This window comes from Eucyclogobius newberryi, unplaced genomic scaffold (genome assembly GCF_026437365.1).
Source record: "Eucyclogobius newberryi isolate DKJ021-1_F unplaced genomic scaffold, fEucNew1.0.hap1 SCAF_30, whole genome shotgun sequence".
NCBI lineage: Eukaryota > Metazoa > Chordata > Actinopteri > Gobiiformes > Gobiidae > Eucyclogobius > Eucyclogobius newberryi.
Window position 1 is genome coordinate 30,889 of NW_027315946.1, and position 16,612 is coordinate 47,500.

The 16,612-nt window shown below is 57.1% G+C and overlaps 1 protein-coding gene across 1 annotated transcript in view; it reads left to right on the plus strand.

The window, feature by feature from the left end:
* LOC140374705 (thyroglobulin-like) overlaps positions 1 to 16,612 on the plus strand; it is a gene marked incomplete at its 5' end in the record, with an annotated part of 48,456 nt that overhangs the window by 19,398 nt on the left and 12,446 nt on the right. Inside the window, 2 exons of the mRNA XM_072461697.1 lie at positions 10,472 to 10,627; positions 11,952 to 12,290. Coding sequence (XP_072317798.1) covers positions 10,472 to 10,627; positions 11,952 to 12,290 — 495 coding nt within the window. The remainder of the gene's footprint in view (positions 1 to 10,471; positions 10,628 to 11,951; positions 12,291 to 16,612) is intronic.

Genomic DNA, 16,612 nt, shown 5'->3' on the forward strand with positions numbered 1-16,612 from the left:
GTCTCGGTCTAAACCCGGTCTGTCTCGATCTAAACCCGGTCTAAACCCGGTCTGTCTCGGTCTAAACCCGGTCTAAACCCGGTCTGTCTCGATCTAAACCCGGTCTATCTCGGTCTAAACCCGGTCTAAACCCGGTCTGTCTCGATCTAAACCCGGTCTGTCTCGGTCTAAACCCGGTCTGTCTCGATCTAAACCCGGTCTGTCTCGATCTAAACCCGGTCTGTCTCGGTCTAAACCCGGTCTGTCTCGGTCTAAACCCGGTCTGTCTCGGTCTAAACCCGGTCTGTCTCGATCTAAACCCGGTCTGTCTCGGTCTAAACCCGGTCTAAACCCGGTCTGTCTCGATCTAAACCCGGTCTGTCTCGATCTAAACCCGGTCTGTCTCGGTCTAAACCCGGTCTGTCTCGGTCTAAACCCGGTCTAAACCCGGTCTGTCTCGATCTAAACCCGGTCTGTCTCGATCTAAACCCGGTCTGTCTCGGTCTAAACCCGGTCTGTCTCGGTCTAAACCCGGTCTAAACCCGGTCTGTCTCGGTCTAAACCCGGTCTAAACCCGGTCTGTCTCGTTCTAAACCCGGTCTGTCTCGGTCTAAACCCGGTCTGTCTCGGTCTAAACCCGGTCTAAACCCGGTCTGTCTCGGTCTAAACCCGGTCTAAACCCGGTCTGTCTCGATCTAAACCCGGTCTGTCTCGATCTAAACCCGGTCTGTCTCGGTCTAAACCCGGTCTAAACCCGGTCTGTCTCGATCTAAACCCGGTCTGTCTCGATCTAAACCCGGTCTGTCTCGGTTTAAACCCGGTCTGTCTCGGTCAAAACCCGGTCTAAACCCGGTCCGTCTCGATCTAAACCCGGTCTGTCTCGGTCTAAACCCGGTCTGTCTCGGTCTAAACCCGGTCTGTCTCGATCTAAACCCGGTCTGTCTCGGTCTAAACCCGGTCTAAACCCGGTCTGTCTCGATCTAAACCCGGTCTGTCTCGATCTAAACCCGGTCTGTCTCGGTCTAAACCCGGTCTGTCTCGGTCTAAACCCGGTCTAAACCCGGTCTGTCTCGATCTAAACCCGGTCTGTCTCGATCTAAACCCGGTCTGTCTCGGTCTAAACCCGGTCTGTCTCGGTCTAAACCCGATCTAAACCCGGTCTGTCTCGATCTAAACCCGGTCTGTCTCGATCTAAACCCGGTCTGTCTCGGTCTAAACCCGGTCTGTCTCGATCTAAACCCGGTCTGTCTCGGTCTAAACCCGGTCTAAACCCGGTCTGTCTCGATCTAAACCCGGTCTGTCTCGGTCTAAACCCGGTCTGTCTCGATCTAAACCCGGTCTGTCTCGGTCTAAACCCGGTCTGTCTCGGTCTAAACCCGGTCTGTCTCGGTCTAAACCCGGTCTGTCTCGATCTAAACCCGGTCTGTCTCGGTCTAAACCCGGTCTAAACCCGGTCTGTCTCGATCTAAACCCGGTCTGTCTCGATCTAAACCCGGTCTGTCTCGGTCTAAACCCGGTCTGTCTCGGTCTAAACCCGGTCTAAACCCGGTCTGTCTCGATCTAAACCCGGTCTGTCTCGATCTAAACCCGGTCTGTCTCGGTCTAAACCCGGTCTGTCTCGGTCTAAACCCGGTCTAAACCCGGTCTGTCTCGGTCTAAACCCGGTCTAAACCCGGTCTGTCTCGTTCTAAACCCGGTCTGTCTCGGTCTAAACCCGGTCTGTCTCGGTCTAAACCCGGTCTAAACCCGGTCTGTCTCGGTCTAAACCCGGTCTAAACCCGGTCTGTCTCGATCTAAACCCGGTCTGTCTCGATCTAAACCCGGTCTGTCTCGGTCTAAACCCGGTCTAAACCCGGTCTGTCTCGATCTAAACCCGGTCTGTCTCGATCTAAACCCGGTCTGTCTCGGTCTAAACCCGGTCTGTCTCGGTCTAAACCCGGTCTAAACCCGGTCTGTCTCGATCTAAACCCGGTCTGTCTCGGTCTAAACCCGGTCTGTCTCGGTCTAAACCCGGTCTGTCTCGATCTAAACCCGGTCTGTCTCGGTCTAAACCCGGTCTGTCTCGATCTAAACCCGGTCTGTCTCGATCTAAACCCGGTCTGTCTCGGTCTAAACCCGGTCTGTCTCGGTCTAAACCCGGTCTAAACCCGGTCTGTCTCGATCTAAACCCGGTCTGTCTCGATCTAAACCCGGTCTGTCTCGGTCTAAACCCGGTCTGTCTCGATCTAAACCCGGTCTGTCTCGGTCTAAACCCGGTCTGTCTCGATCTAAACCCGGTCTGTCTCGGTCTAAACCCGGTCTAAACCAGGTCTGTCTCGATCTAAACCCGGTCTGTCTCGGTCTAAACCCGGTCTGTCTCGATCTAAACCCGGTCTGTCTCGATCTAAACCCGGTCTGTCTCGGTCTAAACCCGGTCTGTCTCGGTCTAAACCCGGTCTGTCTCGGTCTAAACCCGGTCTGTCTCGATCTAAACCCGGTCTGTCTCGGTCTAAACCCGGTCTAAACCCGGTCTGTCTCGATCTAAACCCGGTCTGTCTCGATCTAAACCCGGTCTGTCTCGGTCTAAACCCGGTCTGTCTCGGTCTAAACCCGGTCTAAACCCGGTCTGTCTCGATCTAAACCCGGTCTGTCTCGATCTAAACCCGGTCTGTCTCGGTCTAAACCCGGTCTGTCTCGGTCTAAACCCGGTCTAAACCCGGTCTGTCTCGGTCTAAACCCGGTCTAAACCCGGTCTGTCTCGTTCTAAACCCGGTCTGTCTCGGTCTAAACCCGGTCTGTCTCGGTCTAAACCCGGTCTAAACCCGGTCTGTCTCGGTCTAAACCCGGTCTGTCTCGGTCTAAACCCGGTCTAAACCCGGTCTGTCTCGGTCTAAACCCGGTCTAAACCCGGTCTGTCTCGATCTAAACCCGGTCTGTCTCGGTCTAAACCCGGTCTGTCTCGGTCTAAACCCGGTCTAAACCCGGTCTGTCTCGATCTAAACCCGGTCTGTCTCGGTCTAAACCCGGTCTGTCTCGGTCTAAACCCGGTCTGTCTCGATCTAAACCCGGTCTGTCTCGGTCTAAACCCGGTCTAAACCCGGTCTGTCTCGGTCTAAACCCGGTCTAAACCCGGTCTGTCTCGATCTAAACCCGGTCTGTCTCGGTCTAAACCCGGTCTAAACCCGGTCTGTCTCGATCTAAACCCGGTCTGTCTCGATCTAAACCCGGTCTGTCTCGGTCTAAACCCGGTCTGTCTCGGTCTAAACCCGGTCTAAACCCGGTCTGTCTCGATCTAAACCCGGTCTGTCTCGGTCTAAACCCGGTCTGTCTCGGTCTAAACCCGGTCTGTCTCGATCTAAACCCGGTCTGTCTCGGTCTAAACCCGGTCTGTCTCGATCTAAACCCGGTCTGTCTCGATCTAAACCCGGTCTGTCTCGGTCTAAACCCGGTCTGTCTCGGTATAAAACCCGGTCTAAACCCGGTCTGTCTCGATCTAAACCCGGTCTGTCTCGATCTAAACCCGGTCTGTCTCGGTCTAAACCCGGTCTGTCTCGGTCTAAACCCGGTCTAAACCCGGTCTGTCTCGTTCTAAACCCGGTCTGTCTCGGTCTAAACCCGGTCTGTCTCGGTCTAAACCCGGTCTAAACCCGGTCTGTCTCGGTCTAAACCCGGTCTAAACCCGGTCTGTCTCGATCTAAACCCGGTCTGTCTCGGTCTAAACCCGGTCTGTCTCGGTCTAAACCCGGTCTAAACCCGGTCTGTCTCGATCTAAACCCGGTCTGTCTCGGTCTAAACCCGGTCTGTCTCGGTCTAAACCCGGTCTGTCTCGATCTAAACCCGGTCTGTCTCGGTCTAAACCCGGTCTAAACCCGGTCTGTCTCGATCTAAACCCGGTCTGTCTCGATCTAAACCCGGTCTGTCTCGGTCTAAACCCGGTCTGTCTCGGTCTAAACCCGGTCTAAACCCGGTCTGTCTCGATCTAAACCCGGTCTGTCTCGATCTAAACCCGGTCTGTCTCGGTCTAAACCCGGTCTGTCTCGGTCTAAACCCGGTCTAAACCCGGTCTGTCTCGGTCTAAACCCGGTCTGTCTCGATCTAAACCCGGTCTGTCTCGGTCTAAACCCGGTCTAAACCCGGTCTGTCTCGGTCTAAACCCGGTCTAAACCCGGTCTGTCTCGATCTAAACCCGGTCTGTCTCGGTCTAAACCCGGTCTGTCTCGGTCTAAACCCGGTCTAAACCCGGTCTGTCTCGATCTAAACCCGGTCTGTCTCGATCTAAACCCGGTCTGTCTCGGTCTAAACCCGGTCTGTCTCGGTCTAAACCCGGTCTAAACCCGGTCTGTCTCGATCTAAACCCGGTCTGTCTCGATCTAAACCCGGTCTGTCTCGGTCTAAACCCGGTCTGTCTCGGTCTAAACCCGGTCTAAACCCGGTCTGTCTCGGTCTAAACCCGGTCTAAACCCGGTCTGTCTCGTTCTAAACCCGGTCTGTCTCGGTCTAAACCCGGTCTGTCTCGGTCTAAACCCGGTCTAAACCCGGTCTGTCTCGGTCTAAACCCGGTCTAAACCCGGTCTGTCTCGATCTAAACCCGGTCTGTCTCGATCTAAACCCGGTCTGTCTCGGTCTAAACCCGGTCTAAACCCGGTCTGTCTCGATCTAAACCCGGTCTGTCTCGATCTAAACCCGGTCTGTCTCGGTCTAAACCCGGTCTGTCTCGGTCTAAACCCGGTCTAAACCCGGTCTGTCTCGATCTAAACCCGGTCTGTCTCGGTCTAAACCCGGTCTGTCTCGGTCTAAACCCGGTCTGTCTCGATCTAAACCCGGTCTGTCTCGGTCTAAACCCGGTCTGTCTCGATCTAAACCCGGTCTGTCTCGATCTAAACCCGGTCTTTCTCGGTCTAAACCCGGTCTGTCTCGGTCTAAACCCGGTCTAAACCCGGTCTGTCTCGATCTAAACCCGGTCTGTCTCGATCTAAACCCGGTCTGTCTCGGTCTAAACCCGGTCCGTCTCGATCTAAACCCGGTCTGTCTCGGTCTAAACCCGGTCTGTCTCGATCTAAACCCGGTCTGTCTCGGTCTAAACCCGGTCTAAACCCGGTCTGTCTCGATCTAAACCCGGTCTGTCTCGGTCTAAACCCGGTCTGTCTCGATCTAAACCCGGTCTGTCTCGATCTAAACCCGGTCTGTCTCGGTCTAAACCCGGTCTGTCTCGGTCTAAACCCGGTCTAAACCCGGTCTGTCTCGATCTAAACCCGGTCTGTCTCGATCTAAACCCGGTCTGTCTCGGTCTAAACCCGGTCTGTCTCGGTCTAAACCCGGTCTAAACCCGGTCTGTCTCGGTCTAAACCCGGTCTAAACCCGGTCTGTCTCGTTCTAAACCCGGTCTGTCTCGGTCTAAACCCGGTCTGTCTCGGTCTAAACCCGGTCTAAACCCGGTCTGTCTCGGTCTAAACCCGGTCTGTCTCGGTCTAAACCCGGTCTAAACCCGGTCTGTCTCGGTCTAAACCCGGTCTAAACCCGGTCTGTCTCGATCTAAACCCGGTCTGTCTCGGTCTAAACCCGGTCTGTCTCGGTCTAAACCCGGTCTAAACCCGGTCTGTCTCGATCTAAACCCGGTCTGTCTCGGTCTAAACCCGGTCTGTCTCGGTCTAAACCCGGTCTGTCTCGATCTAAACCCGGTCTGTCTCGGTCTAAACCCGGTCTAAACCCGGTCTGTCTCGGTCTAAACCCGGTCTAAACCCGGTCTGTCTCGATCTAAACCCGGTCTGTCTCGATCTAAACCCGGTCTGTCTCGGTCTAAACCCGGTCTAAACCCGGTCTGTCTCGATCTAAACCCGGTCTGTCTCGGTCTAAACCCGGTCTGTCTCGGTCTAAACCCGGTCTGTCTCGATCTAAACCCGGTCTGTCTCGGTCTAAACCCGGTCTGTCTCGATCTAAACCCGGTCTGTCTCGATCTAAACCCGGTCTGTCTCGGTCTAAACCCGGTCTGTCTCGGTCTAAACCCGGTCTAAACCCGGTCTGTCTCGATCTAAACCCGGTCTGTCTCGATCTAAACCCGGTCTGTCTCGGTCTAAACCCGGTCTGTCTCGGTCTAAACCCGGTCTAAACCCGGTCTGTCTCGTTCTAAACCCGGTCTGTCTCGGTCTAAACCCGGTCTGTCTCGGTCTAAACCCGGTCTAAACCCGGTCTGTCTCGGTCTAAACCCGGTCTAAACCCGGTCTGTCTCGATCTAAACCCGGTCTGTCTCGGTCTAAACCCGGTCTGTCTCGGTCTAAACCCGGTCTAAACCCGGTCTGTCTCGATCTAAACCCGGTCTGTCTCGGTCTAAACCCGGTCTGTCTCGGTCTAAACCCGGTCTGTCTCGATCTAAACCCGGTCTGTCTCGGTCTAAACCCGGTCTAAACCCGGTCTGTCTCGATCTAAACCCGGTCTGTCTCGATCTAAACCCGGTCTGTCTCGGTCTAAACCCGGTCTGTCTCGGTCTAAACCCGGTCTAAACCCGGTCTGTCTCGTTCTAAACCCGGTCTGTCTCGGTCTAAACCCGGTCTGTCTCGGTCTAAACCCGGTCTAAACCCGGTCTGTCTCGGTCTAAACCCGGTCTAAACCCGGTCTGTCTCGATCTAAACCCGGTCTGTCTCGGTCTAAACCCGGTCTGTCTCGGTCTAAACCCGGTCTAAACCCGGTCTGTCTCGATCTAAACCCGGTCTGTCTCGGTCTAAACCCGGTCTGTCTCGGTCTAAACCCGGTCTGTCTCGATCTAAACCCGGTCTGTCTCGGTCTAAACCCGGTCTAAACCCGGTCTGTCTCGATCTAAACCCGGTCTGTCTCGATCTAAACCCGGTCTGTCTCGGTCTAAACCCGGTCTGTCTCGGTCTAAACCCGGTCTAAACCCGGTCTGTCTCGATCTAAACCCGGTCTGTCTCGATCTAAACCCGGTCTGTCTCGGTCTAAACCCGGTCTGTCTCGGTCTAAACCCGGTCTAAACCCGGTCTGTCTCGGTCTAAACCCGGTCTGTCTCGATCTAAACCCGGTCTGTCTCGGTCTAAACCCGGTCTAAACCCGGTCTGTCTCGGTCTAAACCCGGTCTAAACCCGGTCTGTCTCGATCTAAACCCGGTCTGTCTCGGTCTAAACCCGGTCTGTCTCGGTCTAAACCCGGTCTAAACCCGGTCTGTCTCGATCTAAACCCGGTCTGTCTCGATCTAAACCCGGTCTGTCTCGGTCTAAACCCGGTCTGTCTCGGTCTAAACCCGGTCTAAACCCGGTCTGTCTCGATCTAAACCCGGTCTGTCTCGATCTAAACCCGGTCTGTCTCGGTCTAAACCCGGTCTGTCTCGGTCTAAACCCGGTCTAAACCCGGTCTGTCTCGGTCTAAACCCGGTCTAAACCCGGTCTGTCTCGTTCTAAACCCGGTCTGTCTCGGTCTAAACCCGGTCTGTCTCGGTCTAAACCCGGTCTAAACCCGGTCTGTCTCGGTCTAAACCCGGTCTAAACCTGGTCTGTCTCGATCTAAACCCGGTCTGTCTCGATCTAAACCCGGTCTGTCTCGGTCTAAACCCGGTCTAAACCCGGTCTGTCTCGATCTAAACCCGGTCTGTCTCGATCTAAACCCGGTCTGTCTCGGTCTAAACCCGGTCTGTCTCGGTCTAAACCCGGTCTAAACCCGGTCTGTCTCGATCTAAACCCGGTCTGTCTCGGTCTAAACCCGGTCTGTCTCGGTCTAAACCCGGTCTGTCTCGATCTAAACCCGGTCTGTCTCGGTCTAAACCCGGTCTGTCTCGATCTAAACCCGGTCTGTCTCGATCTAAACCCGGTCTTTCTCGGTCTAAACCCGGTCTGTCTCGGTCTAAACCCGGTCTAAACCCGGTCTGTCTCGATCTAAACCCGGTCTGTCTCGATCTAAACCCGGTCTGTCTCGGTCTAAACCCGGTCCGTCTCGATCTAAACCCGGTCTGTCTCGGTCTAAACCCGGTCTGTCTCGATCTAAACCCGGTCTGTCTCGGTCTAAACCCGGTCTAAACCCGGTCTGTCTCGATCTAAACCCGGTCTGTCTCGGTCTAAACCCGGTCTGTCTCGATCTAAACCCGGTCTGTCTCGATCTAAACCCGGTCTGTCTCGGTCTAAACCCGGTCTGTCTCGGTCTAAACCCGGTCTGTCTCGGTCTAAACCCGGTCTGTCTCGATCTAAACCCGGTCTGTCTCGGTCTAAACCCGGTCTAAACCCGGTCTGTCTCGATCTAAACCCGGTCTGTCTCGATCTAAACCCGGTCTGTCTCGGTCTAAACCCGGTCTGTCTCGGTCTAAACCCGGTCTAAACCCGGTCTGTCTCGATCTAAACCCGGTCTGTCTCGATCTAAACCCGGTCTGTCTCGGTCTAAACCCGGTCTGTCTCGGTCTAAACCCGGTCTAAACCCGGTCTGTCTCGGTCTAAACCCGGTCTAAACCCGGTCTGTCTCGTTCTAAACCCGGTCTGTCTCGGTCTAAACCCGGTCTGTCTCGGTCTAAACCCGGTCTAAACCCGGTCTGTCTCGGTCTAAACCCGGTCTGTCTCGGTCTAAACCCGGTCTAAACCCGGTCTGTCTCGGTCTAAACCCGGTCTAAACCCGGTCTGTCTCGATCTAAACCCGGTCTGTCTCGGTCTAAACCCGGTCTGTCTCGGTCTAAACCCGGTCTAAACCCGGTCTGTCTCGATCTAAACCCGGTCTGTCTCGGTCTAAACCCGGTCTGTCTCGGTCTAAACCCGGTCTGTCTCGATCTAAACCCGGTCTGTCTCGGTCTAAACCCGGTCTAAACCCGGTCTGTCTCGGTCTAAACCCGGTCTAAACCCGGTCTGTCTCGATCTAAACCCGGTCTGTCTCGATCTAAACCCGGTCTGTCTCGGTCTAAACCCGGTCTAAACCCGGTCTGTCTCGATCTAAACCCGGTCTGTCTCGATCTAAACCCGGTCTGTCTCGGTCTAAACCCGGTCTGTCTCGGTCTAAACCCGGTCTAAACCCGGTCTGTCTCGATCTAAACCCGGTCTGTCTCGGTCTAAACCCGGTTTGTCTCGGTCTAAACCCGGTCTGTCTCGATCTAAACCCGGTCTGTCTCGGTCTAAACCCGGTCTGTCTCGATCTAAACCCGGTCTGTCTCGATCTAAACCCGGTCTGTCTCGGTCTAAACCCGGTCTGTCTCGGTCTAAACCCGGTCTAAACCCGGTCTGTCTCGATCTAAACCCGGTCTGTCTCGATCTAAACCCGGTCTGTCTCGGTCTAAACCCGGTCTGTCTCGGTCTAAACCCGGTCTAAACCCGGTCTGTCTCGTTCTAAACCCGGTCTGTCTCGGTCTAAACCCGGTCTGTCTCGGTCTAAACCCGGTCTAAACCCGGTCTGTCTCGGTCTAAACCCGGTCTAAACCCGGTCTGTCTCGATCTAAACCCGGTCTGTCTCGGTCTAAACCCGGTCTGTCTCGGTCTAAACCCGGTCTAAACCCGGTCTGTCTCGATCTAAACCCGGTCTGTCTCGGTCTAAACCCGGTCTGTCTCGGTCTAAACCCGGTCTGTCTCGATCTAAACCCGGTCTGTCTCGGTCTAAACCCGGTCTAAACCCGGTCTGTCTCGATCTAAACCCGGTCTGTCTCGATCTAAACCCGGTCTGTCTCGGTCTAAACCCGGTCTGTCTCGGTCTAAACCCGGTCTAAACCCGGTCTGTCTCGATCTAAACCCGGTCTGTCTCGATCTAAACCCGGTCTGTCTCGGTCTAAACCCGGTCTGTCTCGGTCTAAACCCGGTCTAAACCCGGTCTGTCTCGGTCTAAACCCGGTCTGTCTCGATCTAAACCCGGTCTGTCTCGGTCTAAACCCGGTCTAAACCCGGTCTGTCTCGGTCTAAACCCGGTCTAAACCCGGTCTGTCTCGATCTAAACCCGGTCTGTCTCGGTCTAAACCCGGTCTGTCTCGGTCTAAACCCGGTCTAAACCCGGTCTGTCTCGATCTAAACCCGGTCTGTCTCGGTCTAAACCCGGTCTGTCTCGGTCTAAACCCGGTCTGTCTCGGTCTAAACCCGGTCTAAACCCGGTCTGTCTCGGTCTAAACCCGGTCTAAACCCGGTCTGTCTCGTTCTAAACCCGGTCTGTCTCGGTCTAAACCCGGTCTGTCTCGGTCTAAACCCGGTCTAAACCCGGTCTGTCTCGGTCTAAACCCGGTCTAAACCCGGTCTGTCTCGATCTAAACCCGGTCTGTCTCGATCTAAACCCGGTCTGTCTCGGTCTAAACCCGGTCTAAACCCGGTCTGTCTCGATCTAAACCCGGTCTGTCTCGATCTAAACCCGGTCTGTCTCGGTCTAAACCCGGTCTGTCTCGGTCTAAACCCGGTCTGTCTCGATCTAAACCCGGTCTGTCTCGGTCTAAACCCGGTCTGTCTCGGTCTAAACCCGGTCTGTCTCGGTCTAAACCCGGTCTAAACCCGGTCTGTCTCGGTCTAAACCCGGTCTAAACCCGGTCTGTCTCGTTCTAAACCCGGTCTGTCTCGGTCCTCAGCGTGTCAAGAGTCCGAATCCTGTTTTGCCGTCTCCGTCTCGTTCCTGGACTCTGGAGCTCGCTGTTTGCTGTATCCTGACACTACTGTCTGTGGCCCCGCCCTTTCCTGTCAGCTGACCATCCGAGAGCCCGCCCCCCAGGTGTACGTGCGCACAGGTGAGCTCCGCCCCCAGGTGTACGTGAGCACAGGGGAGCTCCGCCCCCAGGTGTACGTGAGCACAGGGGAGCTCCGCCCCCAGGTGTACGTGAGCACAGGTGAGCTCCGCCCCCCAGGTGTACGTGCGCACAGGGGAGCTCCGCCCCCAGGTGGACGTGCGCAAAGGGTAGCTCCGCCCCCAGGTGTACGTGCGCACAGGTGAACTACGCCCCCAGGTGTACGTGCGCACAGGTGAGCTCCGCCCCCCAGGTGTACGTGCGCACAGGTGAGCTCCGCCCCCCAGGTGTACGTGAGCACAGGTGAGCTCCGCCTCCAGGTGTACGTGCGCACAGGTGAGCTCCCCCCCAGGTGTACGTGCGCACAGGTGAGCTCCCCCCCAGGTGTACGTGCGCAGAGGTGAGCTCCGCCCCCAGGTGTACGTGCGCACAGGTGAGCTCCGCCCCCCAGGTGTACGTGCGCACAGGTGAGCTCCGCCCCCAGGTGTACGTGCGCAGAGGTGAGCTCCGCCCCCAGGTGTACGTGCGCACAGGTGAGCTCCGCCCCCCAGGTGTACGTGAGCACAGGTGAGCTCCGCCCCCAGGTGTACGTGCGCAGAGGTGAGCTCCGCCCCCAGGTGTACGTGCGCAGAGGTGAGCTCCGCCCCCCAGGTGTACGTGCGCACAGGTGAGCTCCGCCCCCAGGTGTACGTGCGCACAGGTGAGCTCCGCCCCCCAGGTGTACGTGAGCACAGGTGAGCTCCGCCTCCAGGTGTACGTGCGCACAGGTGAGCTCCGCCCCCAGGTGTACATGCGCACAGGTGAACTCCGCCCCCAGGTGTACGTGAGCACAGGTGAGCTCCGCCTCCAGGTGTACGTGAGCACAGGTGAACTCCGCCCCCATGTGTACATGCGCACAGGTGAACTCCGCCCCCATGTGTACGTGAGCACAGGTGAACTCCGCCCCCAGGTGTACGTGCGCACAGGTGAGCTCCGCCCCCCAGGTGTACGTGCGCACAGGTGAGCTCCGCCCCCCATGTGTACGTGAGCACAGGTGAGCTCCGCCCCCAGGTGTACGTGAGCACAGGTGAGCTCCGCCCCCCAGGTGTACGTGAGCACAGGTGAAGCTCCGCCCCTCAGGTGTACCTGCGCACAGGTGAGCTCCGCCCCCCAGGTGTACGTGAGCACAGGTGAGCTCCGCCCCTCAGGTGTACGTGCGCACAGGTGAGCTCCGCCCCCCAGGTGTACGTGAGCACAGGTGAGCTCCGCCCCTCAGGTGTACGTGCGCACAGGTGAGCTCCGCCCCCTGCTTGTGTCTCACTTTGTGTCTGACACTGTCTGTTTGCAGTTCGTAGGGTTCAGTCCGAGATCCTGGACCTTCCTGGACCTCGGACTCTTCGGGGCCGGACCGTGGACCTGGTCCTCGACTCGGGCCGGTCCAGAGCCGTGGTGCAGTTTCTGGGCGTTCCCTTTGCCCGTCCTCCAATCGGATCTCTGCGCTTCGCCCCCGCCCAGGCCACTGATTGGACGGGAGCTCGTGATGCGGTGGAACCCCGCCCTGGATGCGTGGAGGCGGGGCTGAGCGATGATACGGCGAGCGAGGACTGTCTGTACCTGAACGTGTTTACGCCCCGCCACCAGAGAGCGCCGCTTCCTGTGCTGGTGTTCTTCTACAACGCCCCCTCAGGTCAGGAGCAGAACTGCACTCCCGTGTCATGGTCACAGTTCATAGTTCATGAGAACTCCTGTGGGGGTCCCCTACATGGACTGGGGCAGAGCTCGGGGTGGGGCTCCGGGCGGGGCTCCGGTTGGGGAACAGGGTGGGGCACAGGGCGGGGCTCCGGGCGGGGAACAGGGCGGGGAACAGGGTCATTGGTTCCCAGACGGTTGTTATAGTTCATAGTTCTCTCTCTTGTGTGTCCCACATTTCATTCACAAGACAATTCAAAATGTATTGAAATCACAAAGAAATGATAGAAACAGAAATACAATCAAATTAAGTAAATAAAAAACAAAAAACACCGAGCCACAAAGAGAAAAGTGTTTTCAGACTCCAACTCCTTTAAATCAGTCAAACTGATCGTCTGAACTAATGACATCACAACATAAAAGAGAAGAAACCTCCTGTCAGTCAAACACAGTTAGATTTGAACATTGTCAGAGCAGAACCCTGACTCTGGCACCAGCAGGAGGCCGCTCCATGTTTAGTCCTGACTCTGGCACCAGCAGGAGGCCGCTCCATGTTTAGTCCTGACTCTGGCACCAGCAGGAGGCCGCTCCATGTTTAGTCCTGACTCTGGCACCAGCAGGAGGCCGCTCCATGTTTAGTCCTGACTCTGGCACCAGCAGGAGGCCGGTCCATGTTTAGTCCTGACTCTGGCACCAGCAGGAGGCCGGTCCATGTTTAGTCCTGACTCTGGCACCAGCAGGAGGCCGCTCCATGTTTAGTCCTGACTCTGGCACCAGCAGGAGGCCGCTCCATGTTTAGTCCTGACTCTGGCACCAGCAGGAGGCCGCTCCATGTTTAGTCCTGACTCTGGCACCAGCAGGAGGCCGCTCCATGTTTAGTCCTGACTCTGGCACCAGCAGGAGGCCGCTCCATGTTTTGTCCTGACTCTGGCACCAGCAGGAGGCCGCTCCATGTTTAGTCCTGACTCTGGCACCAGCAGGAGGCCGCTCCATGTTTAGTCCTGACTCTGGCACCAGCAGGAGGCCGCTCCATGTTTAGTCCTGACTCTGGCACCAGCAGGAGGCCGCTCCATGTTTAGTCCTGACTCTGGCACCAGCAGGAGGCCGCTCCATGTTTAGTCCTGACTCTGGCACCAGCAGGAGGCCGCTCCATGTTTAGTCCTGACTCTGGCACCAGCAGGAGGCCGCTCCATGTTTTGTCCTGACTCTGGCACCAGCAGGAGGCCGCTCCATGTTTAGTCCTGACTCTGGCACCAGCAGGAGGCCGCTCCATGTTTAGTCCTGACTCTGGCACCAGCAGGAGGCCGCTCCATGTTTAGTCCTGACTCTGGCACCAGCAGGAGGCCGGTCCATGTTTAGTCCTGACTCTGGCACCAGCAGGAGGCCGGTCCATGTTTAGTCCTGACTCTGGCACCAGCAGGAGGCCGGCCCATGTTTTTGTCCTGACTCTGGCACCAGCAGGAGGCCGGTCCATGTTTAGTCCTGACTCTGGCACCAGCAGGAGGCCGGTCCATGTTTAGTCCTGACTCTGGCACCAGCAGGAGGCCGCTCCATGTTTAGTCCTGACTCTGGCACCAGCAGGAGGCCGCTCCATGTTTAGTCCTGACTCTGGCACCAGCAGGAGGCCGGTCCATGTTTAGTCCTGACTCTGGCACCAGCAGGAGGCCGCTCCATGTTTAGTCCTGACTCTGGCACCAGCAGGAGGCCGCTCCATGTTTAGTCCTGACTCTGGCACCAGCAGGAGGCCGCTCCATGTTTAGTCCTGACTCTGGCACCAGCAGGAGGCCGCTCCATGTTTAGTCCTGACTCTGGCACCAGCAGGAGGCCGCTCCATGTTTTGTCCTGACTCTGGCACCAGCAGGAGGCCGCTCCATGTTTAGTCCTGACTCTGGCACCAGCAGGAGGCCGCTCCATGTTTAGTCCTGACTCTGGCACCAGCAGGAGGCCGCTCCATGTTTAGTCCTGACTCTGGCACCAGCAGGAGGCCGCTCCATGTTTAGTCCTGACTCTGGCACCAGCAGGAGGCCGCTCCATGTTTAGTCCTGACTCTGGCACCAGCAGGAGGCCGCTCCATGTTTAGTCCTGACTCTGGCACCAGCAGGAGGCCGCTCCATGTTTTGTCCTGACTCTGGCACCAGCAGGAGGCCGCTCCATGTTTAGTCCTGACTCTGGCACCAGCAGGAGGCCGCTCCATGTTTAGTCCTGACTCTGGCACCAGCAGGAGGCCGCTCCATGTTTAGTCCTGACTCTGGCACCAGCAGGAGGCCGGTCCATGTTTAGTCCTGACTCTGGCACCAGCAGGAGGCCGCTCCATGTTTAGTCCTGACTCTGGCACCAGCAGGAGGCCGCTCCATGTTTAGTCCTGACTCTGGCACCAGCAGGAGGCCGCTCCATGTTTTGTCCTGACTCTGGCACCAGCAGGAGGCCGCTCCATGTTTAGTCCTGACTCTGGCACCAGCAGGAGGCCGCTCCATGTTTAGTCCTGACTCTGGCACCAGCAGGAGGCCGCTCCATGTTTAGTCCTGACTCTGGCACCAGCAGGAGGCCGGTCCATGTTTAGTCCTGACTCTGGCACCAGCAGGAGGCCGCTCCATGTTTAGTCCTGACTCTGGCACCAGCAGGAGGCCGGTCCATGTTTAGTCCTGACTCTGGCACCAGCAGGAGGCCGCTCCATGTTTAGTCCTGACTCTGGCACCAGCAGGAGGCCGGTCCATGTTTAGTCCTGACTCTGGCACCAGCAGGAGGCCGGTCCATGTTTAGTCCTGACTCTGGCACCAGCAGGAGGCCGGCCCATGTTTTTGTCCTGACTCTGGCACCAGCAGGAGGCCGGTCCATGTTTAGTCCTGACTCTGGCACCAGCAGGAGGCCGGTCCATGTTTAGTCCTGACTCTGGCACCAGCAGGAGGCCGCTCCATGTTTAGTCCTGACTCTGGCACCAGCAGGAGGCCGCTCCATGTTTAGTCCTGACTCTGGCACCAGCAGGAGGCCGGTCCATGTTTAGTCCTGACTCTGGCACCAGCAGGAGGCCGCTCCATGTTTAGTCCTGACTCTGGCACCAGCAGGAGGCCGCTCCATGTTTAGTCCTGACTCTGGCACCAGCAGGAGGCCGCTCCATGTTTAGTCCTGACTCTGGCACCAGCAGGAGGCCGCTCCATGTTTAGTCCTGACTCTGGCACCAGCAGGAGGCCGCTCCATGTTTAGTCCTGACTCTGGCACCAGCAGGAGGCCACTCCATGTTTAGTCCTGACTCTGGCACCAGCAGGAGGCCGCTCCATGTTTAGTCCTGACTCTGGCACCAGCAGGAGGCCGCTCCATGTTTAGTCCTGACTCTGGCACCAGCAGGAGGCCGCTCCATGTTTAGTCCTGACTCTGGCACCAGCAGGAGGCCGCTCCATGTTTAGTCCTGACTCTGGCACCAGCAGGAGGCCGCTCCATGTTTAGTCCTGACTCTGGCACCAGCAGGAGGCCGCTCCATGTTTAGTCCTGACTCTGGCACCAGCAGGAGGCCGCTCCATGTTTTGTCCTGACTCTGGCACCAGCAGGAGGCCGCTCCATGTTTAGTCCTGACTCTGGCACCAGCAGGAGGCCGCTCCATGTTTAGTCCTGACTCTGGCACCAGCAGGAGGCCGCTCCATGTTTAGTCCTGACTCTGGCACCAGCAGGAGGCCGGTCCATGTTTAGTCCTGACTCTGGCACCAGCAGGAGGCCGCTCCATGTTTAGTCCTGACTCTGGCACCAGCAGGAGGCCGGTCCATGTTTAGTCCTGACTCTGGCACCAGCAGGAGGCCGCTCCATGTTTAGTCCTGACTCTGGCACCAGCAGGAGGCCGGTCCATGTTTAGTCCTGACTCTGGCACCAGCAGGAGGCCGGTCCATGTTTAGTCCTGACTCTGGCACCAGCAGGAGGCCGGCCCATGTTTTTGTCCTGACTCTGGCACCAGCAGGAGGCCGGTCCATGTTTAGTCCTGACTCTGGCACCAGCAGGAGGCCGGTCCATGTTTAGTCCTGACTCTGGCACCAGCAGGAGGCCGCTCCATGTTTAGTCCTGACTCTGGCACCAGCAGGAGGCCGCTCCATGTTTAGTCCTGACTCTGGCACCAGCAGGAGGCCGGTCCATGTTTAGTCCTGACTCTGGCACCAGCAGGAGGCCGCTCCATGTTTAGTCCTGACTCTGGCACCAGCAGGAGGCCGCTCCATGTTTAGTCCTGACTCTGGCACCAGCAGGAGGCCATATTTATTAATGACACAAGAGCCGACAGAAGCTGAGCCCGCGGGCCGGATTTGGCCCGCGGGACGTAGTTTGCCCACCCCTGTTTTAGAG